This window comes from Arachis ipaensis, chromosome B2 (assembly GCF_059453495.1).
Source record: "Arachis ipaensis isolate K30076 ecotype BB chromosome B2, ASM5945349v1, whole genome shotgun sequence".
Lineage (NCBI taxonomy): Eukaryota > Viridiplantae > Streptophyta > Magnoliopsida > Fabales > Fabaceae > Arachis > Arachis ipaensis.
Window position 1 is genome coordinate 113,885,360 of NC_142437.1, and position 26,998 is coordinate 113,912,357.

The window sequence follows — 26,998 nt, forward strand, 5'->3', positions numbered from 1 at the left end:
TATCTGTTTATATGTATATACTATGAGATCAGCCAACGTCTGCACCCTGTTCGTATGCGCACTTTAGCCTAAATCCTGTGAACGAGACTCCTGTTGTGTGGCTACCTGATGAGGTACCAGAGAGACGTCATATGGCAATGTCTGATCGTGCAGAGGAATAGTAGATGATGTTCCACCTTCTGATGACGTTCCACCTGACTTGAGTTTTGAAGACTTAGAACGTACTTTCCCTCGCTTTAGTAGTTTAGAGGGACTAGGTGAGTATAGAGTCTAGGCTAGCCTAGGTGCCAGCTTAGGGACCTCTTGAACAGGTCAGGACCTGGGATGTTGTATGTATATATAAGTATATAGTTATTATCTAGCTATATCTAGGGCTGTTCTAACTAACAGTCTATTTTCTAATAAAGGCTGAATCACCGAATGCTGTCAACTACTTGTGATGTATTTATGTGTGGTTGTTTATAACTGTTTTACCTATTATTATTTGTGAATTGATTATAAGTGATTCTGTTTATTAATTCAAACGTTTTCAAAAAAAAAAATACCTCGCTAACTAACTACGCTTTTAACAACGAATCAGGCTCATATAATAAATAATAGATAATAATTAGGATGACAAATTGGTAGCACTCAGTTTCTGGTATGTCCTAGGCGTACTGAAAATTGGGTCGTTACACATTGCATCCTGAACAATAGTTTAACAAGCACTATCCACCAAGACTGATACACCTAGCCAATTATTACTCTGTTGGGCAAATGCAAGGTTCAAACAACTCCTACTCACAAATAACATCACTGATGGTCTTCTAACCCAGGGAATAACACGCAACATAGTCAAAAGTAAGGAATCTACCAAATTATTTCACTGTAAAACAAGACTAAGGTCTACGGTATGATCTGATCCACGAAACTAATCTCACAATTGCACACAAACGTGCAACCTGAGAAGCAACCCATTGATCTGGGCAAGTTGATGGATAAAATTACCTCATACGCATCATCGAGCTCTGTCGGAAGCGACGCTGAAGCGGCTGCAGAGCCGTGATGCGAACCGTTGCCACACGTGGGGGAGACCCCATTACCTACCCCAGAAACACCTCGTGCACAGTTCCTGCTGCATGTCCTTTTCGTATGCCCGGAAATGCCACACTTGGTGCAGCAACGTCTCTTCCCTCGGACGTCGGGTTGACTACTTTGGTCGAACTCCTTCGCCCTCTTAGGGGCACCTTTTGTTCTTGCCACAACCGGGTCCTTCATCGCGCACCACGCCGACATACCTGGCTGACCGTCTGCCCTCTCATAAACTCTGTGACATAGCTTCTCTATTAGACTCACAATGCTCTCCCTAGCGAATTCAAAGTCTTTGCCCTCCTCAGAACCAAGCTTGTGGCCGAACAAAGTACGGCATACCTAAGCATGCGACCCTCATGTCCAGGTCTCGTAGTCAACGGCATCCGTCTGGAATCCTTTGCATCCTTGCACCATCTTCTCATTATAAGGCTGTCCGATATTTGTTCCAAATCCTCGTATTTCATCACGCAGAATATGTGACTACATGGAATACCCTCACTGTTCCACATCGAACAGTTACACTGAATTTTCTTGTCATCGGGGTCGAACAAAACCTTGTGAATCCTACCAGGGGCGCCCATCCTTGAAAACTTGTAGACAATCGTTGTGCTGATGCTGTCTCTCCCACGAAACAGCAAGGTTGTAACACCCTTGATTTGTTTTTTCACCTCTAAAAACTGCCCGCGTGTACAGTTTTGATGCAAAAAGCTCTATTGAGTCAAGTCCGGTTGTTAACACGGGGCTATAGTATGTAGAATAGAACTGTGCCGTGACTTCGTTGTTTCGATAATCCTTTACAATGCGATCTAAGCTGTGCACTAGCTCCAAAATGCTATCAGTGGATTTTAGGAACCCATTTATGTATGCATTAATCCCCTCAAACCTTGCGGTTGTCCTGTATCCCGCACAGAACGTGCCCCGGAGATATGCTGTTGCCCAACTTTCTTTGACCTCGTATGTGCTTTGAACCCAACTATTATTTTGTAGGCCAAGTGACTCCACCGCCGTCTTCCAATATTCCTCGAAGTCATCTACCTTGAAGTTCGCATAGATAGCCTTCTTAAAGACCTTCCGAAATTCGGTATCCTTAACCCTCTGAACACAGTTTTTCTCCAAGTGCCACCCAAACAGCCGGTGCCTAGCTGCCGGGAACACCTCCGCAATGGCTGCGCGCATCGCTTTGTCCCCATCCGTGACAACAACACACGACGTCTTCTCTCCCATTACGTCTACAAGATTTAACAGTAGCCACCGGTAACTACGAACTTCTTTATCCTCCAGGAGTGCAAATCCAAAAATGGTTGTCTGTTTGTGGTGATTTGACTCGGAGAACACTACAAGCGGTTTCTTGTACTTATTAGACCGATACGTCGAATCAAAAGCCAGAACATCTCCAAATAACTGTTTGTTGCTGCAGCATCGCCATCACTGATTTGGGCCAACCTTTGGCCGTGTACGTAATTATACAAATCACGCTTTGTAAATTGCAGCATTCCATACCCTCCAGATTGACCAGCCATGTAAGCCATTATCTTTGAGGTTGGTATCCCAAACGGTTTCATGCTATCAACTTGTGCTTTGTCACCATTACTCATCTTGCGATGGCTAGGCAGGAGGTGGGAAAACATGGCCAGAGCAAGCTCGTGGTTGTGCTCACCGAAGATGGTCCTGACCTTCCACACATTGCGTTGCACATCATAGTAAATCTTCAACTTTGCCTTGCAGTCAGTTCGACTCTCCAACCTCTCCTCCCTAACTCACTCAGGATGGTCATAGTGCTTAGGATGTCTTGTGCCTTGTCGGTGGCAGAAAAAATCTCTCCTGACCAAAACCCCGTCAACACGCCCTACATCGACCTTGCGGACCCCAAAACCCTTATTCTAGCAAACTCCTTGTACGCAAGATAGGCATCCTCCTCCCCAACAAACTCTCTGCCCAGGAAATCCTCTGCGACAATTGGAAGAATTTTCGCGTCATCCCCTACATGACTGGCACCACCTGAGAAATTACCATGTTCATCTTCTCTGCGACCTTTTGGGTCACCTTCCTCACCACCACAGCGCTCACCACCTTCATCCTCATCACCATCTTCGTCACTCGCATAATCACGGCCACAATATCCATCGGAGCTGGTTTTCATTCGACTCTATCACTTCGGCTCCAAACATCCCATTGAAATCCATCAGAGTTATCGGTTCACAGTTCTAGCCTGAAAACATGAAAGCATGCAACAAGTTACGGTCAATCACTCCGCCCATGAAAGTTCTTGTCAAATTATACTACAGATTTTAAAAAGCCAAACAACCATGAACACATACCACTGTAACGGACAACACCCTAACGTCTTATGCAGAATCAACTACATCATAAGCCCGAGACATCCGTTTCCCTCACGAATAGATCTTCCCTTCAAGAACTGTCCTCAAAGATCTTTCTCTATCATGAGTAACATATGCGAAAAAAGGAGCTTCAGATTCAATTTCTGACAAATGAATGAAAATTATTTCGATCATGACAAGGAAATCTCATGCTGAGTTCTAATCCTATTATATTTTCCATGAAATATTACAAACACAACACATCAACCTGAAATACATACATAACCCTAGCATAACAGTCGTGTTACAGATGAACTTTGCAATTGCACTCCTAATCACTACAGCAGCCAATGATTACTAACACCAATCCGCAAGGGTTACATAGTTTCTCAATTGGTAAATTTTAAAAACATTGCCAATGTCATACCTCGTCTCAAAGTTACAACACAGGATATTCTGTTTCAACAGACATACAAGTTTTGATTTTTAAATGAGTTCATATTCTGAAAGTATTCAAGAAAATTCCATAATATTTATTGTCGACTTACGAATTAGTATGACAGAAAAATCCATTAGCTGTATAGAATTTCAGAATCTCTTCTGTATAATAATAACAGTATCTAACTATAAACAGCCAAGCATAACTGAATGATAATGCTGATACTTTTAATAGCTTCCAACTATAACAGCTAAAGATTCCCTTAGGGGCTACGAACAATAAAGAGATGGTGGCGGCAATAGAAATAAAAGGGACACCTCCAAAATCCAATCAGTGAAGAGGTATGATAGACATAAATTGAAAGAATTGCATTGGCGTTGGAGCTTTTTGCAGGTCCCCTACCAGAGTAGTCATAATCGTGTAGCAAGTACGATGTTCGGCTTACTCTGGAAATGAGGAAAGCTTCATTTGATCCAAAGATGTTCCCCAATCCCCAATCACATGCCTAGAACAATAACCATGTCTAATCCCTATTGGACTATTGGTCCAGTAGACGAAAATCAGACACCTTCAACTATGTATGGTAATAAGGCCTAAAATAAATTCCCTTGATCCTTTTTTATTTTTCGATCCTGATCGGTGATCCAGAGTCATCAAACATCAAAACATCACAACGTTATAATTCCACTTATGTATGAACCTATACTATATTTTTTTTTAAAATTTGATAATCCACGGCACAGAAATTTGTCCCTAGCCGAATAGATTCCGAATCTAAATCACAAAATCTAAACTCCAAATTCCCTTTTCGGCGTTCTCTCCATGCGAACATGGCCCCAACTGTATCCTTAAGCTACAATTAAAGTACAAAACCCACAGTAGTAAAACCACTCACATTAAACACAAATTTACAAATAAATTCAAATAAAGGAAAGAAAATACTACACACCTGACTTTGAACTGTATCAGTATCCACGTAACGCGAGAACCGAATTCCGCGGGAAAATGACAATCTTCAGAGAAAAACTGAGATCTGACAGAAAAAATAAAAGGAGAAAGTGCGGATTCTGTGATACGTTGTTTCAGCGGCAGAGTTTTGATTCCTTGAAGAAAACGGCTGCGTCTGTGACACGGCGCCCAGACCTACGCAACTGCCGCCGGCAATGACCACTCTTCGAATCAGGGAAGCAGACGCGACAGCCGCGTTTGCTACGGCCAAAGTGGGTGCAGACTGTTTCCTTTTCCCACATTAACACATAAATATTCTTTTTTGAAAATTGACCCACAAGTTTTTTTTTCAAAGCCCACAGCCACAATGACTCACCCATCAAATCCAGTCCTGATTCCATATCTCTCCTTAATGAATAGTATCGGCTAGGCTCACCCATAGTAAGCCTTCTAAGCCTACATCAAATCCCACACCCTCAATGCCTTTTCCGTTATAAACCAACCATCACACGTGTCCTCCTCCAGGCACAAAAAACAAATTCTCTGTACGCCTTTCATTGTCTACCTATGCTTTTCCTTTTTATTATATTTCCATGGCGTTGTTGAATAAAAAGAATTAGGATGCTTTCTTGAGAGCAAGATAAAATAAGAGAATAAAATACAAATAATAAAAACACAAAAATTAATATTTTTATATTTTATTTAATAATAAATTAAAATAAAATATAAAAATTTAATTTATTTTTATTTGAAAAAATTGAGAATAAAAATATCATAATAAAAAATATAATTATAAAAATTAATAAAAATAATAAAAAATAAAAAATAAGTTGTGTCTCTTGTTAATATTTTTATGTCTTTTTTGTCAAAATAGACATAAAATACATTAATTCAATATATCTGACATAATATTTCTATTCATATATCATCTGTTAACCACGATTTTGTGTCTCTATATGACTATATTCATATTTTAGTTTCTCGAAACAAACACAGTCTAGTAGAATATTAGAAGGAAAAATATAGAGGAACAATGTATATAATGAACAACGTGAACAACGATTTAAAAAAAAGAGGATAAATTTGAAATAAACAAATCACATTCTTAATTAATTAAATAATTATTATCAGATTTTAAAATTTGAAAACATTAGGATTAGCACCTAAACCACTATGTACGATTACACATTCACATATTATACGTTTTGCACCCCACATCCACCCTCAACGGCGTCGGTCTCTCCCGCAACCGTCATCGTCGTCGCCGCAAAGGTCTTGACACTGCCGCCCCGCTTACTGTTGCAACAGGTTCTCTTCCAACCCAGGTAGTGACGCCGTTTTGCACCCCTCACAGACGTCGATATCTTCCACCTCCGCCGACTATTTCTCACCGGATGGTGCCATATCGCAACGGAAATTCATGGTGTCGTGGCAGTACTAACATTTCCTCGATAAGACCATTCCACACATGCTCCGCCGCTGGATTGGTTCCTTGATCATCGCTTGTATCTACGTTCTGCGCGTATACTTGATCCAAGGCTTCTACATCGTCTCCTACGGTCTCGGAATCTACATGTTCAACCTCATCATCGGCTTCCTTTCCCCTCGGTTGATCCAGAAATTCAAGAACTCTACGACGGTACCACTCTTCCCACGGGGGGCTTCGATGAGTTTTATCCTTTCGTTTGCCGTCTCCCTGAGTTTAAGTTTTGGTATTCAATCATGGCTAGTTCAGGATGATTATTTTAGTAGGTATGCAGATGGTTATTTTAATTCTTATATGGATGGTTATTTGATTGGATTGAGTTTAGTTATATACAATTAAAATATGCTAGATGCTCAATTTTGCTAGATATACGGATAATTATTTTTACTCTTAAGTGGATGGTTATTTTCATTAGGGGTGAGCAGCGCTAGTGACGGTGCATAGCAAGCCAAGCAGTGACGGTGAGGAGGAGCCCGGCAGTGTTGTTCGTTTCTGGTTTGGAGGAGAGAAATGCCGATGAGAGTTATTGTTGACGAACCAGCGGCGGTGAGGAGGATACGATCCTGTGGGTGACGATGGGGGCTGGTTGGAGATCCGGCGGCAACAGAAGAGGGTTTGTGAGAAAAGCTGGTGCTGTAAAACCCGCGAATTTATAAATAATTAGCCAATAAATTAATTATTAATTCAAGAAATTAGAAAATAGAATCTTATAGTTTAATGAGGTAGAATTAATTAAAATATGAATTTTGACACTAATTTTAAAAAATTTGGTCCAAAATTAGACCGAACCAGACAAACCGGACACAAAACGGGCCCAAAGACCCATCTAATCCACTTAATTAAATGAGCTTCAGCTGATTCCTTCCTCATGCATGCTGAAATGCTGAACAAGTTCAGCGAAGAGGGGAAGAACGAAAGAAGAAAGCACAAACCCTTGAAATCAATTCAAATTCCCATAACTTCCTACTCCGAGCTTCGATCGCTGTATCGTTTACGGCCACGCGACCGCAGCATTGAGCTCTACAAAGTCCAGCACTTGATTAGGTAAGAAAGTCCCATCTTTTTTTTTTTCAATTTCTCCTTCCCAATTTCGAAATTCAATGAGTAATTGGGTTCAATTTTGTGTAATTTCGGTGTTTAGATTCGAATTAACTTGCGGGTATTATCGGGTCTAGCTCGCTTGAGCTGTGGGTCAGGTAAGTACCCTCAAAACCTTTGTGTAATATTGAATTAGTGAACTCTATATTGATTATAGTGATAATTATGATGTTAGATTGAAATTGGTACGTTGTTGAATGGAGTCAATTTGAGAAATTGGAAGCTAGAAGGTTAACCTTGGAGGCTGGGTTCGTTGGTGAGGGGCTGGAGTGGTAGAGTTTGTGGTGCGGTGAACGTTTGAGGTGTTCCGGGATTAACGGGGAATCTGCCAAGGTATGGTTTCGCTTTCTCGTAACTAAAATATAATGTGTCGTGAAAACTTAGGCTAGTTAACCGTAAGATAGGATTGAAATATCAAAGTTGTTGATGATTGAGATTGGTTGATATGCATAATAATTAGTGAATTTGAGATTGTTGTTGATGCCTGGTGCACGAAATTGTGATCTCTGGTAATGGCTTATTAGGTCAGATACTCTGATCTAGTTTTACAGTCTGTCACAACTTCGATACAACTAACTAGCAAGTGCACTGGGTCGTCCAAGTAATACCTTACGTGAGTAAGGGTCGAATCCCACGGAGATTGTTGGTTTGAAGCAATCTATGGTTATCTTGTAAATCTTAGTCAGGAAGTCAATTATGTTTATCAATTGAATTGTGAGTAACCAGTAGAGCATAAATTAAAAGTTACTTGTTGTGCAGTAATGGAGAATATGTTGGAGTTTTGGAGATGCTTTGTCTTCTGAATCTCTGCTTTCCTCTGTCTTCTTGTTCACGCACGCACGTCCCCCTATGGTAAGCTGTGTGTTGGTGGATCACCGTTGTCAATGGCTACCTTCCATCCTTCCAGTGAAAACTACGCTCACGTGCTCTGTCACAGCACGGCTAATCACCGGTTGGTTCTCGATCCGGTTGGAATAGGATTTACTATCCTTTTGCGTCTGTCACTAACGCCCAGCCTTCAGGAGTTTGAAGCTCGTCACAGTCATTCAATCCTTGAATCCTACTCGGAATACCACAGACAAGGTTTAGACTTTCCGGATTCTCATGAATGCTGCCATCAGTTCTAGCTTATACCACGAAGATTCTGATTAAGGAATCTAAGAGATACTCATTCAATCGTATATAGAACGGAGGTGGTTGTCAGGCACGCGTTCATGGTTTGAGGAAGGTGATGAATGTCACGGATCATCACCTCCATCACAGTTAAGCGCGAATGAACATCTTAGATAGGAACAAGCGTGTTTGAATGGAAAACAGAAATACTTGCATTAATTCATCGAGACACAGCAGAGCTCCTCACCCCCAACAATGGGGTTTAGAGACTCATGCCGTCAGAGAATACAAAGTTTAGATCTGAAATGTCATGAGATACAAAATAAGTCTCTAAAAGTTGTTTAAATACTAAACCAGTAGCCTAGGGTTACAAAATATGAGTGGACTATGATGGATGATGCAGAGATCCACTTCTGGGGTCCACTTGGTGTGCTGGGGCCCACTTGGTGTGTGCTAGGGCTGAGACTTTAAGCAATTCACGTGCAGAGGCCATTTGTGGAGTTGAACGCCAGTTTTTGTGCCAGTTTGGGCGTTCAACTCCAGTTTTTTATCCTTTTCTGGCGCTGGACGCCAGATTTGGGCAGAAGGCTGGAGTTGAACGCCAGTTTACGTCGTCAATTCTTATACAAAGTATGGACTATTATATATTGCTGGAAAGCCCTGGATGTCTACTTTCCAACGCAATTGGAAGCACGCCATTTCGAGTTCTGTAGCTCCAGAAAATTCACTTTGAGTGCAGGGAGGTCAGAATCCAACAGCATCAGCAGTCCTTTTTCAGCCTGAATTAGATTTTTGCTCAGCTCCTTCAATTTCAGCCAGAAAAATACCTGAAATTACAGAAAAACACACAACTCATAGTAAAGTCCAGAAACATGAATTTTTCCTAAAAACTACTGGAAATAAACTAAAAACTAACTAAAACATACTCAAAACTATATGAAATTATCCCCAAAAAGCGTATAAAATATCCGCTCATCACAACACCAAACTTAAACTGTTGCTTGTCCTCAAGCAACTAGACAAATAAAATAGAAGACTAATAGGTTGAGAAGCAATAATATCTCAGAGTTTTTGATTGAAGCTCAGATCCTAATTAGATGAGCGGGACTAGTAGCTTTTTGCTTCTGAACAGTTTTGGCATCTCACTTTATCCATTGAAGCTCAGAGTGATTGGCATCTATAGGAACTCAGAATTCAGATAGTGTTATTGATTCTCTTAGTTCAGTGTGATGATTCTTGAACACAGCTTCTTTATGAGTCTTGGCCGTGGCCCTAAGCACTTTGTTTTCCAGTATTACTACCGGATACATAAATGCCACAGACACATAACTGGGTGAACCTTTTCAGATTGTGACTCAGCTTTGCTAAAGTCCCCAATTAGAGGTGTCCAGAGTTCTTAAGCACACTCTTCTTTTTGCTTTGGACCTTGACTTTAACCGCTCAGTCTCAAGTTTTCACTTGACACCTTCACGTCACAAGCACATGGTTAGGGACAGCTTGATTTAGCCGCTTAGGCCAGGATTTTATTCCTTTTTGGCCCTCCTATCCACTGATGCTCAAAGCCTTGGGATCCTTTTTATTACCCTTGCCTTTTGGTTTTAAGGGCTTTGGCTTTTTCTGCTTGCTTTCTCTTTTTTCTTTCTCTCTTTTTTTTATTTTTTATTTTTTTTTCTGCAAGCTTTGTTCTTTGCTGCTTTTTCTTGCTTCAAGAATCATTTTTATGATTTTTCAGATTCTCAATAACATGTCTCATGTTCATCATTCTTTCAAGAGCCAACATATTTAACAGTCTTAAACAATAAATTCAAAAGATATATGCACTGTTCAAGCATTCATTCAGAAGACAGAAAGCATTGCCACCACATTTAACTAATTAGAATTTCTCTTATTAAAACTCGAAATTTTATTGCTTCTTATTTAAAAGATCTACTATTTTATTCACGTTTGCTGATGATGAGAAAAATAAACTATAGCTTAATTGGAGATAAAATCAAAATAGACTAATTACTACTATATGACTCCTAAGGTAAAATTAAAATAAGAACAGTTATCACAGAGTTAAGGCTAAGATTAGAACTCAACAACCTTGAGGTTTGGGAAGTGGATGTTCCTCTAGTCTGTGAGGTGCTTGGTCCTTCAAGAGAGAATTTCTGGCGCTTCAGTTCCTTTAAATCACGCCCTTGCTCCTCTTGGAGTGGGTTGTTTTCCTTTAGGGGCCATGATCTTAGTGATCACGGATAAGCACACCAAACTTAGAGCTTTGCTTGTCCTCAAGCAAAAGAAAAAGAAGGAGATGGGTAGAAGGAGAGCTCCTCCCCCCCATCCTGGCGTTTGAACGCCCAAACACTGCATGTTTTGGGCGTTCAATGCCCAAATGCTGCTATTCTGGGCGTTCAACGCCCAGTTGTTGCCCTTTTCTGGCGTTGAACGCCAGATAGCTATCCTTACTGGCGTTCAGCGCCCACTGGATGCCCATTTTGGGCGCTGAACGCCCAAAATGGCCTTCACTGGCGTTTTCTTGCCAGTAAGCTCCCTATCTCTGTTTTGTGTGTAGATTCCTTCTGTAACCCTGTAAACTTATGCAAATGATTCTTTACCTTAGTGTCAGTGAACTTTATATAAACAAATAAAAATAAAAATAGGGCAAAATGCTTAGAGGATTGTTGCCCCATGGCTGGGTTGCCTCCCAGCAAGCGCTTTTTTATTGTCTTTAGCTGGACCTTGCTGAGCTTTTAATCTAGCTTCAGCCTTGAGCATTCTTGCTCAATGTTGCCCTCAAGATAATGCTTGATTATCTGTCCATTGACAATGAACTTCTTATCAGAATCAATATCTTGAAGCTCCACATAACCATATGGTGATACACTTGTAATCACGTATGGTCCCCTCCACCGGGATTTCAGTTTCCCGGGGAATAGCCTGAGTCTAGAGTTAAACAACAGAACCTTCTGTCCTGGTTCAAAGATTCTAGATGACAGCTTTCTGTCATGCCACTTTTTTTATTTTTCTTTATAAAGCTTGGCATTTTCGAAAGTTGTGAATCTGAATTCCTCTAGCTCATTTAGCTGGAGCAATCGTTTTTCTCCTGCTAATTTGGCATCTAAGTTTAGGAATCTGGTTGCCCAGTAGGCCTTATGTTCCAGTTCCACGGGCAAGTGGCATGCCTTACCATACACGAGTTGGTATGGAGAGGTCCCTATAGGGGTCTTGAATGCTGTTCTGTAAGCCCACAGAGCATCATCCAAGCTCCTTGCCCAATCCTTTCTACGGGTACTTACTGTCCGTTCCAGGATTCTCTTTAATTCTCTATTAGAGACTTCAGCTTGCCCATTGGTTTGTGGATGATATGGTGTGGCCACTTTGTGGCGAATTCCATACCGAACCATGGCAGAGTAAAGCTGTTTATTGCAGAAGTGAGTGCCCCCATCACTGATTAACACTCTAGGGACACCAAACCTGCTAAAGATATGTTTCTGGAGGAACTTCAGCACTGTTTTAGTATCATTGGTGGGTGTGGCAATAGCCTCAACCCATTTTGATACATAGTCAACTGCCACCAGAATATAAGTGTTTGAGTATGATGGTGGGAAAGGTCCCATGAAGTCAATTCCCCATACATCAAACAACTCTATTTCCAAGATTCCTTGTTGAGGCATGGCGTAACCATGAGGCAGATTACCAGCTCTTTGGCAACTGTCACAATTACGTACAAACTCTCGGGAATCTTTATAGAGTGTGGGCCAATAGAAGCCACATTGGAGGACCTTGGTGGCTGTTCGCTCACCTCCGAAATGGCCTCCATATTGAGATCCGTGGCAATGCCATAGGATTCTCTGTGCTTCCTCTCTGGGGACACACCTACGGATAATTCCGTCTGCACATCTCTTAAAGAGATAAGGTTCATCCCACAAGTAGTACTTTGCATCAGTAACTAATTTCTTCTTTTGTATTCTATTGTACTCCTTGGGTATGAACCTTGCAGCTTTATAGTTTGCAATATCGGCAAACCATGGTGCTTCCTGAATGGAAAATAGATGCTCATCAGGGAACGTCTCAGAGATCTCAAGAAAGGGGAGGGACGTCCCTTTCACTGGCTCTATCCGGGACAGATGATCAGCCACTTGGTTCTCTGTCCCTTTTCTGTCTCTTATTTCTATATCAAACTCTTGCAGAAGCAATACCCATCTGATGAGCCTGGGTTTTGAATCCTGCTTTGTGAGTAGATATTTAAGAGCAGCATGGTCAGTATACACAATCACTTTTGATCCTACTAAGTATGATCTGAACTTGTCAATGGCGTAAACCACTGCAAGTAGTTCTTTTTCTGTGGTTGTGTAATTTTTCTGGGCATCATTTAGAACGCGACTGGCATAATAAATGACATGCAGAAGCTTGTCATGCCTCTGTCCCAATACTGCACCAATGGCATGATCACTGGCATCACACATTAACTCAAATGGCAATGTCCAGTCTGGTGCAGAAATGACTGGTGCTGTGACCAGCTTAGCTTTCAGCGTTTCAAACGCCTGCAGGCATGCTGTGTCAAATACAAATGGTGTGTCAGCAGCTAGCAGATTGCTTAGAGGTTTTGCGATTTTTGAAAAATCATTTATAAACCTCCTATAGAATCCTGCATGCCCCAGAAAGCTTCTGATTGCCTTAACATTGGCAGGTGGTGGTAATTTTTCAATTACCTCTATTTTTGCTTGATCCACCTCTATTCCCTTGTTTGAGATTTTATGCCCAAGAACAATTCCTTCAGTCACCATGAAGTGACACTTTTCCCAGTTTAAAACTAGGTTGGTTTCTTGGCATCTTTTCAGAACAAGTTTCAGGTGATCAAGACAGGAGCTGAATGAGTCTCCATATACTGAGAAGTCATCCATGAAGACTTCCAGAAATTTTTCCACCATGTCAGAGAAAATAGAGAGCATGCATCTCTGGAAGGTTGCAGGTGCATTGCATAGCCCAAAGGGCATCCTTCTATAAGCAAACACTCCGGATGGACATGTGAATGCTGTTTTCTCTTGATCCTGGGGATCTACTGCAATCTGGTTATAGCCTGAGTAGCCATCCAAAAAGCAGTAATAATCATGACCTGCTAGTCTTTCTAGCATCTGGTCTATGAATGGTAAAGGAAAATGATCCTTTCTGGTGGCTGTATTGAGCCTTCTGTAGTCAATACACATGCGCCACCCTGTAACTGTTCTTGTAGGAACCAGTTCATTTTTTTCATTATGAATCACTGTCATGCCTCCCTTTTTTGGGACGACTTGAACAGGGCTCACCCAGGGGCTGTCAGAAATAGGATATATAATCCCAGCCTCCAGTAATTTGGTGACCTCTTTCTGCACCACTTCCTTCATGGCTGGATTTAGCCGCCTCTGTGGTTGAACCACTGGTTTGGCATTATCCTCCAATAGGATTTTGTGCATGCATCTAGCTGGGCTTATACCCTTAAGATCACCTATGGACCACCCAAGAGCTGTCTTGTGTGTCCTTAGCACTTGAATAAGTGCTTCCTCTTCCTGTGAATTTAAAGCAGAGCTTATGATCACTGGAAAAGTGTCACCTTCTCCTAGAAATGCATATTTCAAGGATGGTGGCAGTGGCTTGAGCTCTGGTTTAGGAGGTTTTTCCTCTTTCAGAAGAAAGTTCAGAGGCTCTTTCATGTCCCCTGAATCCTCCAAATCAGGCTGAACATCTTTAAAGATGTTTTCCAACTCTGATTCGAGACTCTCAGCCATGTTGATCTCTTCTACCAAAGAGTCAATAAGGTCAACTTTCATGCAGTCTGTTGATGTGTCTGGATGCTGCATGGCTTTGACAGCGTTCAATTTGAACTCGTCATCGTTGACTCTCAGGGTTATTTCCCCCTGCTGGACGTCAATGAGGGATCGTCCAGTTGCTAGGAAGGGTCTTCCTAGAATGAGAGTAGCACTCTTGTGCTCCTCCATTTCCAGTGCAACAAAGTCAGTGGGAAAGGCGAATGGCCCAACTCTGACAATCATGTCCTCAATCACGCCTGATGGGTATTTAGTGGAACCATCAGCAAGTTGGAGACATATCCGGGTTGGTTTAACTTCTTCAGTTAAGCCAAGCTTCCTGATAGTGGATGCAGGTATCAGGTTGATGCTTGCCCCAAGATCGCATAAAGCTGTCTTGGTGCAATCACCTTCTAATATGCATGGTATCAGAAAACTCCCAGGGTCTTTAAGCTTTTCAGGAAAGCTTTTCAGAATGACTGCACTGCATTCTTCAGTGAGGAGAACTCTTTCTGTTTCTCTCCACTCCTTTTTATGACTCAAGATCTCTTTCATGAACTTGGCATAAGAAGGTATTTGCTCAAGTGCTTCTGCAAATGGAATCTTTATTTCAAGAGTCCTTAGATAATCTGCAAAGCGAGCAAATTGCTTATCCTGCTCATCTTTCCGGAGTTTTTGAGGATAAGGTATCTTGGCTTTATATTCCTCAACCTTAGTGGTTAAAGAAGCCTTTTTAGAGGGGTTGTTGTCAGCACTTGTGTGTGTCTGATCCCTCACTGGCAATTGAATGCCAGAGTCAGAAGCTGGAGTGACGTTAGACGCCAGCTCACTGTCTGTTCCTGGCGCCTGAACGCCAGAAATGTGCCCCTGTTGGGCGTTCAATGCCAGATTCTTGCCCATTTCTGGCGTTGAACGCCAATCCTGCCTTGTTTCTGGCGCTGAACGCCAGTTTTGGGCATGGTCTGGGCGTTCAACGCCAGCCTTCCACCCATTTTCTGGTGTTTTAGTGCCAGAATTATTTTTCCCTGGGCTCTTACTGTCCTCAGGGGAATCTTTGGTGGGTTGCTTATTTCTTGAATTTTTGATGCCTTGAGGTAGGGTATTTAATGTTTTCCCACTTCTTAATTGAACTGCTTGGCATTCTTCTGCTATTTGCTTTGATAGCTGCTGCTTTGTTTGCTTAAACTGTTCTTCCATATGTATATTAGCTATCCTTGTCTCCTGTAACCTGTCTTTGAATTCAGCTAGCTGCTTTGTTAGAAAATCTAATTGCTGATTGAATTCAGCAGCTTGTTTTACAGTACTGAATTCAGCAGTTACTGTTTTAACCTCTTCATTCATGGAAGGGTTGCTGCTTAGATACAGATGCTGATTCCTGGCAACTGTATCAATGAGCTCTTGAGCCTCTTCGATTGTCTTTCTCATATGGATAGATCCACCAGCTGAGTAATCTAAAGACATCTGAGCTCCTTCTGCAAGCCCATAGTAGAAGATGTCTAACTTAACCCACTCTGAAAACATTTCAGAGGGGCATTTTCGTAGCATCTCTCTGTATCTCTCCCAGGCATCATAAAGAGATTCATTATCTCCTTGTTTAAAGCCTTGGATGTCCAGCCTTAGCTGTGTCATCCTTTTTGGAGGGAAATATTGATTCAGGAATTTTTCTGTCAGCTGTTTCCATGTTCTTATGCTGGCCTTAGGTTGGTTATTTAACCACCTCTTAGCTTGATCTTTTACAGCAAATGGAAACAGTAATAGTCTGTAGACATCCTGATCTATTTCCTTATCATGTACTGTGTCAGCAATCTGTAGAAACTGTGCCAGAAACTCTATAGGTTCTTCCTGTGGAAGACCGGAATACTGGCAACTTTGCTGCACCATGATAATGAGCTGAGGATTCAACTCAAAGCTACTAACTCCAATGGAGGGTATGCATATGCTACCCCCATATGAAGCAGTAGAGGGGTTAGAATATGACCCCAGAGTCCTCCTGGACTGTTCATTTCCACTTATGTCCATGATGGATCTATGGATATAACTTGGACTGATTTATCTTTTTATTTATTTTATTTTATAAGAAGTAAATACTTAAATAAAATAAAATAACTAAAAAGAATTTGAATTTTGAAAATTATTTTTTTATTTTTTTATTTTTATTTTTTTTTCGTAAAAAAAAATAAAAATAATTAGTTAAAAAAAACAGAAATTTTTGAAAAAGAGGGGAGATATTTTCGAAAATTTTGAGAGAGAGAGAGTTAGTTAGGTAGTTTTGAAAAAGTTAAGAAACAAACAAAAAGTTGGTTAGTTAGTTGAAACAAATTTTGAAAAGATAGGAAGTTAGAAAAGATATTTTGAAAAGATATTTTTGAATTTAGTGAAGAGAGAGAAAAATAATAAGATAGTACAAGATTTAAAATTTTTAGATCTAATGCTCCTTGTTTTTGAAAATTTTGGAGGGAAAACACCAAGGAACACCAAACTTAAAAATTTTAAGATCAAGACACAAGAAAACTCAAGAACACTTTGAAGACTCACAAGAACACAAGAACATGAAGGAAGAACACCAAACTTAAAATTTTTTAGAAAACCAAACCAAAATTTTCGAAAATCAAAGGGGAATCAACAAGAAAACACCAAACTTAAAGTTTGGCACAAGATTTAATAGAAAAAATATTTTTGAAAAAGAAGGTTTTGAAAAGAGTATAAAAGATTCTAACCCAATCAAATTAATGTTCTAGCCAAATGAGTTATGGGACCTTATTAAAGTTTGGCACAGGATTTAATAGAAAAATTATTTTTGAAAAAGGTTTTTAAAAGTATGCTAGCCAATTACCATGAACATAAACACCACGTTCTAATTAACTGAGCTATAAATTTAAAGTGTTTTAACAAGGGATAAATAATAAAAGACTCTAAACCAAAAAAGAGAAGATTTTTCCTAATCTAAGCAACAAAATAATCCGTTAGTTGTTCAAACACGAACAATCCCCGGCAACGGCGCCAAAAACTTGGTGCACGAAATTGTGATCTCTGGTAATGGCTTATTAGGTCAGATACTCTGATCTAGTTTTACAGTCTGTCACAACTTCGATACAACTAACCAGCAAGTGCACTGGGTCGTCCAAGTAATACCTTACGTGAGTAAGGGTCGAATCCCACGGAGATTGTTGGTTTGAAGCAATCTATGGTTATCTTGTAAATCTTAGTCAGGAAGTCAATTATGTTTATCAATTGAATTGTGAGTAACCAGTAGAGCATAAATTAAAAGTTACTTGTTGTGCAGTAATGGAGAATATGTTGGAGTTTTGGAGATGCTTTGTCTTCTGAATCTCTGCTTTCCTCTGTCTTCTTGTTCACGCACGCACGTCCCCCTATGGTAAGCTGTGTGTTGGTGGATCACCGTTGTCAATGGCTACCTTCCATCCTTCCAGTGAAAACTACGCTCACGTGCTCTGTCACAGCACGGCTAATCACCGGTTGGTTCTCGATCCGGTTGGAATAGGATTTACTATCCTTTTGCGTCTGTCACTAACGCCCAGCCTTCAGGAGTTTGAAGCTCGTCACAGTCATTCAATCCTTGAATCCTACTCGGAATACCACAGACAAGGTTTAGACTTTCCGGATTCTCATGAATGCTGCCATCAGTTCTAGCTTATACCACGAAGATTCTGATTAAGGAATCTAAGAGATACTCATTCAATCGTATATAGAACGGAGGTGGTTGTCAGGCACGCGTTCATGGTTTGAGGAAGGTGATGAATGTCACGGATCATCACCTCCATCACAGTTAAGCGCGAATGAACATCTTAGATAGGAACAAGCGTGTTTGAATGGAAAACAGAAATTCTTGCATTAATTCATCGAGACACAGCAGAGCTCCTCACCCCCAACAATGGGGTTTAGAGACTCATGCCGTCAGAGAATACAAAGTTTAGATCTGAAATGTCATGAGATACAAAATAAGTCTCTAAAAGTTGTTTAAATACTAAACCAGTAGCCTAGGGTTACAAAATATGAGTGGACTATGATGGATGATGCAGAGATCCACTTCTGGGGCCCACTTGGTGTGCTGGGGCCCACTTGGTGTGTGCTGGGGCTGAGACTTTAAGCAATTCACGTGCAGAGGCCATTTGTGGAGTTGAACGCCAGTTTTTGTGCCAGTTTGGGCGTTCAACTCCAGTTTTTGATCCTTTTCTGGCGCTGGACGCCAGATTTGGGTAGAAGGCTGGAGTTGAACGCCAGTTTACGTCATCAATTCTTGTACAAAGTATGGACTATTATATATTGCTGGAAATCCCTGGATGTCTACTTTCCAACGCAATTGGAAGCACGCCATTTCGAGTTCTGTAGCTCCAGAAAATTCACTTTGAGTGCAGGGAGGTCAGAATCCAACAGCATCAGCAGTCCTTTTTCAGCCTGAATCAGATTTTTGCTCAGCTCCTTCAATTTCAGCCAGAAAAATACCTGAAATTACAGAAAAATACACAACTCATAGTAAAGTCCAGAAACATGAATTTTTCCTAAAAACTACTGGAAATAAACTAAAAACTAACTAAAACATACTCAAAACTATATGAAATTATCCCCAAAAAGCGTATAAAATATCCGCTCATCAATGCCATATTGGTTGTGATGTTGATATTGTATTTGATAAAGATAATTGATGATGTATATTGAAATATTGTTTGAACTTGAATTATTGAATTGAGATTGATGGAAGAAGAGAATCGATAGGTTGAAGGATGAATAAGGAGTATTGAAATATGATTTGGGAGGGTTTGATGCTGTTACGGTAAGGTTTGGTTTGGTTTTGAAAGGTTTAAAATTGGTATGTTTTGAAAGTTGAGGTTTGGAATGTTAATGAAATTTTTTATTTTTGGCCAATTTCAATAAGCCACAACTTGGCCTCCAAACCTCTGATTTTTATCAAACTTATCCAGAATGAAAATTTGGCCCGAGAGGTTTACACTGTTCGAAGAACGAATGAAAAATGTTTTAAAACGAAAAAGTTATGTGCGTCGAAAGTTCGGTGTGTAAAATTGAAATTCTGTAGCACTTACAATTTTGGTCACCCTGCATAACTCGCGTACGCGAGCCTCACACGCGGGGCGGGCATTCTGTTTAGGTTAGATATCCTACATACGCGAGAGAATGCGTACGCGGGCAGAGGGATGGGTACGCGGACCCCTGTGTTTTCAAAACATGACTTTTTGTTTTTAAAAGCATTCCTCCAACTTTCAAAACCTGGTAGCTCTTGTTTAAAGCCTGGTAGGTGGATTTTTGGGTAGTGAAGTATGATTAGAGCTGTGAGGAAGATAACTTGTCGATGAAGAAAGAGGTAAAGTAGATGATGTTGAATAAGGAAGTGTTGTAATGTTATATATGTTGTGAGCGGTGGCTAAATTCATGATGTATAATGATATAATAATTAATGAATGAATGTATATTTGTGATACGTGGGCAGTAGCAAGGATTGTGGTTCGTCCCGCTTGCTCCGGGTCAATGCTTGAGATTTGATAATAATGATGATTGTTTTAGACTGAATGAATGTATGTTTGAGATACCTGGGCAGTAGCAAGGATTGTGGTTCGTCTCGCTTGCTACAGGTCAGTGATTGTGATGCCTGAGTAGTAGCAACAGTAGTGGATTATTTCACTTGCTCCAGGTTGAACTTTTAAACACCCGCCTGGGTAGTAGCAATAGTAGTGATTTAATTCCACTTGCTCTGGGTTAAGCGGGTAGTAGTAAGAGGGTTGTAACTCAGACCCACTTGCTCCGCAATGGGTGTTTTTGTCCATGGTTAACTACTAGGACATGTCGGATTTGGCTATATAACCGACAGATGATATCATCAGCCATAGGATAGGCATACAACATATGCATATATTTATTTTGTATGGTTGTGCATTAATTGGACTTGTCTATGTGATTATTATGCCTACTTGCTAAAGTTGCTACCTGCTGTAATTATATTCTACTTGTGTTTGCTTTGTCTGTATTTTGTTTGTCTGTGCTATGGAGTTCTGGAGGAACGGAGGAAGGTGAGAAGCTAAAGGATCAAGTTAGGTTTGAGTTAGAATTTTGAACCCTTAGCTACCCCACCTTGTTTATGGCTTATTTATGGTTGTAAAGAATAGTTTTAAGTTTGTAATCTATTGACGGAAGTTCTAGGATCGCTTCTGGCTTTTCCGGGACCTTATATGTTAGTTATGTGGGCACTGTTACCATGCTGAGAACCTTTGGCTCTCACCCCATACATATTTTGTGGTTTTCAGATGCAAGACGTGAGGCACCTCGATGAGGCATACTGGGAGCTTCTGAATGCGAAGGACTTTTGTGCTTTTGGGACTTTAGTTTGGTTTTTGATGTATATACAGATACTCTTATATCTCCACTATATATGTATATTATGCTTTATCCCTCTTAGAGGTTGATTTGGAGAAACAGGTTTTGTAAACCGTATTTTAGGGCTCTTTTGGGATTCTCATGTATTTATGTATATATGTGTATATATGCTCTGGCTGATTTTAACTTCGCGAGACGGGTCAGAAGTCTTGTTATCTGTATTTTTGGAACTCTTCTCCTATATATATGTCACTTTGCTCTTATCTCATTTGGTTTACGTTTATTGCTTACGCTTTTCTGTTTAACGCTTTTGTTTTAACTCTTTTTCAAAAGGCTCCTAGATAAAACCCTTTTTCACCTATATTTTTAGAGGTCGTAATACTTTATTATCTCGAATTTATAACTTAAGTATAAGACTTTGTGTGGTAGGGTGTTACAGGTGCTTTGGTAAATTAGAGTATAATAAATGGTTAAAATTTTTGAATTATTGAATGAGATTTTTTTGTTGAGTAATTTGGGTGAAGTGTTTTTTTTTTTTTAAATTTGATTGGGCCAAATTTTTAGACTATTATTCACCTTGTTTAGATTTTTCGTTGTTTATCTAGCGGAATCGATATTAAAATAAAGGGTTAAAAACACGTTTAGTCCACATCACCACAAGAAATAAAAGAACATTTTATTAAGATAGATCATAAATGATTAGAGAGAAATGACATAGTGAGTCGTACGCTGTAAAGTTCATCGAGGGAGGCAGGCCTCAAGGTCAATTCTGTATTATCATAATGTTGCTTATCAAACGATAAAGAACTTCACCAGAAACTCTACCATGGCAAGTTGTTCTTGACACCTTATCCTGGCAAGGTAATTCAACTTGTGGATTCTTGAACACATGTAAACAAGGTTAGTGACCTCTTCTAGTTGTCGAATCAACAATCTTAGTTCTTCTTTTGGGCGGTCCAACAAGTAATTGATGTTATCATGGTGAATTTCTTTTTATCAAAGGATCTATCGCCGCTAAGGTTGTTTGAAGGTAGGACGAGAAGAATTATTTTTCCAAGCAGCATCTTCAGATTTCTTGATTGACGTTGACTGATGTGTTTCTTCACTAAATCTCACACGATTCGGCGGTGCCTTTTTATCATAAGCACCCTAAGCAATGATCAAGTTCAAATATTATCACTCTTTATAAATGAAACATGTATAAGAAATTTTGTAATAAGCTTATGGATGTTAATCCAAAGATGCTAAGCTTATTACATATTTTAAGAGTGGCATTGGTAAAATAAAATTAGCACTAACCTGCATGTAAACTTCAGAGATCATTTTATTATAATTAAGAATCATTCAATTTTGGTGTGTCTTCATTTGCCTGCTTCGGCACTGATGACTGATTTATGGCTTCCTCGTATAACTATATGTATTCATCTAACTTTCATGAAGCACATAAATATATATTGATTACATGATATAGATAAAACATATACATAATATATATAAAATACAATATTTAAAAATTATGAGATAAAAACAACAAGTTATAATATAACATATAAAATTAAGAAAAAACATAACTTTAAATTATAGAACTATTAAGTGAGACAAAACTATTTATCTCAAAAATTTATTTATTTTTTGGAATAATAAAGATGAGTTATATATAATTATATATTTTAATTATGGAAGCTCTGATTAAATAAGCAGAAATACATGCTGATATATCCAACAATTATCATAACTTATTATATTTAAATTGATTGAGTTATAAGTAGTTGATAAAAAAATTAATGAAAATTTATGAGATTAGTAATTTTTAGTATTTTTTTGTTATTATTTGACTAGTATAAATACTAAATTGTTTTTAATATAAATTTTATTAATTTATGTGTATAAATTTTAAAAAATATAAATACAAACTGTATTAATTTATATGTGCAAATTTTGATAAATATAAGTGCAAACTATATATTTTTTTATGTATAAAATCTCTATAAATATAAATATAAAGATTATTACTGACCAAGTACTAATAAAAAATAATAATATTTACTAATCATCTAACATTTTTTTATTATAAATTATAAGTTATCTACAATTTCTATTTACAAATAAACAAATATTCAAAAATCATAAAACAATATATAAATTAAAAGATTACTAAACTCAAATTATATAGCTTCTAACTAACCTTGAGCAAAGTCTCCTTCAAATCTCGGGCAGTCTGAGCTTGCATATCAATGATAATAAAGAATCTGACAAGAGGCTCCACCAGTGCTGCAAGCTGTTCTTGGCAATGGATCCTTGCCGGAAAACTGCACCTGCAGATCTTGTAACACTTGTAAATTAAACAAGCTTTGTCCCTTCTTCCATGTCTCTTATCAACGATTCAAGTTCTTCCTTTGGGCGAGCGACCCAATTCGTTGTTGTGTTGTTCAATCTCTCTGATCAAAGGCTGAATTGCCGTTAGAGTGGTTCTAATGTAAAGGTTTTCTCAAAGCTTCGGGCTTTGTGTTCAATTTCAAGAACTGCTTTAAGTAATTCTCCGAAAGCAGCTCCTCCTATTAGAGATGCTGCCATAATTACTACTATTATTAGATAGTAATTAACACTCATTATATCAACACGTCATTGTGTTTGATGGGAACATGATTTTGAAAGTCAACAATGATACACGATTGTAATTGTGGCATGGATATTCTTGCGGTTAACTTTTCTTCTCCCTAATAAATTATAAATTTTGAAGCCTTAACCAGGAGGATAGGTTCAAGTTGCCAAATCATTCGAAGTACTTCATAAAAAGTTTTTTTTTTCTTTTTTATTTTCCATTGATCCTTCATAAAAACAAATATCGAATTCATGGATTTAACATTACATAACTAACTACTATTTATTTTATCAGGATGATAAAAAAAAAATTAAAACTTATCTTATTTAATATAAATGAACAATTAATGAATATTAAATAAAATAAATTCCGACCATTTTTGCTTAATTCTTTTTGGTTATTACCAAACATGCATTTTCGTAATTGTATACTATAAATCTAAAGTTTTAACACGTGGGTATGAATAAACTTTGATACAGGCATTCTTTTTCTTTATTTGTGTTATATTAAAAAAATTTTTTCTAGGATCAACAACAATTAAATTATAGACTTTTAACTTTTAAGCCATAAATGTTCCTATATGATAATCAAGGCCGGGGTATAGTCCTGATCGCTAACGAGGTAGAAATCTTTCTTTTTGAGTCCTGGTGACGAGGTATACGTCGATTACTCTAGGAAGAACGGAAAGAAGTTGGTACATGAAAAGATATTCCAATTCTCAAATCAAAAAAACAGTAAAAAAAAAGTAAAAATGACCTTAGTCTTTTTTTTTCTTTCCTTTACCTTGTTATCTCGTCCTCTTATATAGAGTCGTACCTGGACTCATGAGAGTAGGTTTTTTATTATCCGAAATATGATGTATAAAACAGTTTTGTGAGAATCTCGTATGTAGTGGGTGAACGGTTATTTTGATTTGATCTTATAGTTAGTCAAGTTATAACAAACATGACCAATTTATAGGTACGTACAGATCAAAAGATCATAGATCAGAAGTTTGGAACTATTTTTCTCAAAATTTTAAGTTAATTAAAAGAGACACATAAATAGTTATATCTCTACCAACATCATTATAGTTTGAATATAGGTAAATTCTACTCTACCCTTCTTATAATAACATGTACATTACCCTCTGTAACATGTCACTCTCTAATTGGTGGTTATGTTAACTATGGTTAAACTATTGGTAATTAAATTATAGCCCAAAGTGAGTAATTGTATAATTTACTAAACTATTAAAAATCCAAATTTTGTTTCTTTCCCAAATTATGCTCCAAAAAAATGAATCATTGCTTTTCAATTGGTGATGTTATATCAAAGGCATGTTGTGACTTTGCAAAATCAACTAGCCAAGATCGTGAAGACTTCTTGCAAATGTTGATCCTTAATTAGGAAGGAAATTTCAGTATGGTTTGAGCATCAGGAAGAAGATGAGAATTGCCCTTCAATTGAAACCATCGCACTTGCTCTTTGTTTCCTAATTGAAATTGAAGAATATATTGATGCAGTACAGCCATTAGTGATATGCATCGGTGAAAAATTCATTAATATCAAATAAAATCATTAGTATTTAATTACAAAATTATCCTACTTTAATTAAGATATTAACTCTTATTGAGTTAAATTAACTCAAACTAAAACTAATCATCCAATTAAAACATGCCATGTCACAATTGTTATTTAGATGTTGATTTAGAGAAGGTTGGGTAGAATTCACCTTGAATATATTATTATTGTATTTTGAATATATTCTTATTGTATTTTATGTTGTCATATTTTGTAAATTCCACTTTAAATTACATTCTATGCTATGATAGATGAGTATATAACTATATATTATCTACAAAGTATCAGAAAGATATTTCTCTTAAAAGTCAGAATGGCTTTACTCATTTAGGCCCGCTGGTTTATGTCTGTTTGAGTTTAATTAAATGGGCAAGCTAAAGATATATTAAGTATTCATCGATCATTAAAGAACCGTCTTCTAATCTTTTTCTACGTATTATTAGGTTCAGAGGATGAAAAAGAGAGAACATAGACATGAGATGATGATAAAAGTATTTGAGTCTGAATTACATCAACAAGTTCATAGTTATGGCGCTAACAATCTTGTTTCACTTAATGATCGTTCAATGTTTTGGCTAGTTATTTATTTATTTATTTAATTTTGTATTTTTGGTTTTACTTACCTTGGGAAAGGGAATGATTTTGAATCGAGGTCATCACTTTTGGTTTTAAAAGTGGATTTTCATTTTTTTTCTAAATTATAGAAGATTTTTTTTTTATCTTACGAATTTAGACGAGTAAGAATACTATGCAGAAAAAGAAAAAATGTAACACAACATCATATATGATCCGTCACCTTATAACTCAGTCTTTATTATGTATTATGAGTTATAATTCGGTGTTAACTATCATTCATTTTTTTGCTTGTAACTGACACCTTCATTACCAACTTAATGACCATCATTTCTATCTTAATGACCAAACGATCATAACATCAATTCTATTTATCAATTTTATGCCTATAAAAAGAACCTTCTATGTCTAATCTCAATAATACATTCTATATTCATAGAATTATTATAAACACAACATAACACATGATAACTTTCATTTCATGTCTTACATTCTATATTCATAGAATTATTATATACCTCTTAAACACTTACTGACTTGAGCGTCGGAGTATCTTTGCAGGTACCCACCCCCTTATTCTCTTATTGCCGACGTATACCTCATCTTGACGGATACACCGGCCAATCTCAGCAAGAACAATTGGCGCCGTCTGTGGGGAACGAGTAAAATAATTCCCACTCCCCTTAGGTTCATAAAACTTGAATTACATTCAAATTTTTGAACCAATTTCAACAATCTTGTTTAGGATTTTATTTAATACATTTATCAAATTTTTATCTAACGTATCATAATATTTCACATGTCATAATCAATCCGAGAACAAACTCGGCTTTCAACCAATCCGAAAAAAGAAAAAAAAAACTCGGTTTTTAATCAATTTAAGTACAAACTCACCTATCAATTTTGCTAACTTTTTCAAAGTTCTCTACTTACACAAGTAAAATTATATATTTTATTCAACATACTTATGCATTTATATTTTGTATAACTAATATTTATTGATTTATTAGTTATATTCAAACCTCAATATATATGTCCTATACAATAATGCCATATAACAACCATGTCAATTACATTTTTATTTCATTATATATTATATTCTTATTGTTTAATGATTTCATTTATACAATTAAATGACGGTAATGATGAGTTTAAATCTTAAAATTGGATTCCATAAAAAATTAAGTATATATCAATTGTATATAACTGTTACACTATTCACTTTATGCTATTAACTTTTATGTTACTATTTGTTTAATACAAAAGGTTAAGCAAAAACACATGCAAACATTCAAAATTTACTATTATTGCACAAGGAATATCCTTCGTCATACTGTAACTGCTAGAAACATTATACTAAATGTATAATTCAATAACTGTTATCTTATTGCTTTATTATCAAATTAAAGCATGTCCTACAAAACAAAATTCAGATATTCACATTTGGCATGTATGACATTCATATATGTCATCTTCTTCTCTACAATTATCAACTTTCAAGGTATATATATATATATTTTTTTACTTTGAACTATTTTACTTTTACAATATATATTATTCAATATATGTTTTATACCTATTCATTTTCTCAATTTATCTTATTCATGTCAAACCTTCACTATAAATTGTAAATATTCAATAACTAATTGCTTTGAGCGAGAAATTTATCAATAAGTT

The 26,998-nt window shown here is 37.7% G+C and overlaps 1 protein-coding gene and 1 pseudogene across 2 annotated transcripts in view; both read right to left on the bottom strand.

Moving 5' to 3' along the window:
• Window positions 1-23,157, bottom strand: part of LOC107625872 (probably inactive receptor-like protein kinase At5g41680) — a 71,367-nt gene extending 48,210 nt beyond the window's left edge. Inside the window, exon 1 of one of the 2 annotated variants that reach the window (XM_088503857.1) lies at window positions 22,769-23,157. In XM_088503857.1, the coding sequence (XP_088359983.1) occupies window positions 22,769-22,813 (45 nt within the window). In that variant the 5' untranslated portion in view covers window positions 22,814-23,157. The remainder of the gene's footprint in view (window positions 1-22,768) is intronic. The other variant, XM_088503856.1, reaches the window with a different exon arrangement.
• Window positions 886-3,254, bottom strand: LOC148575280 (protein FAR1-RELATED SEQUENCE 5-like; annotated as a pseudogene).
• Window positions 23,158-26,998: the final 3,841 nt, after the last annotated feature.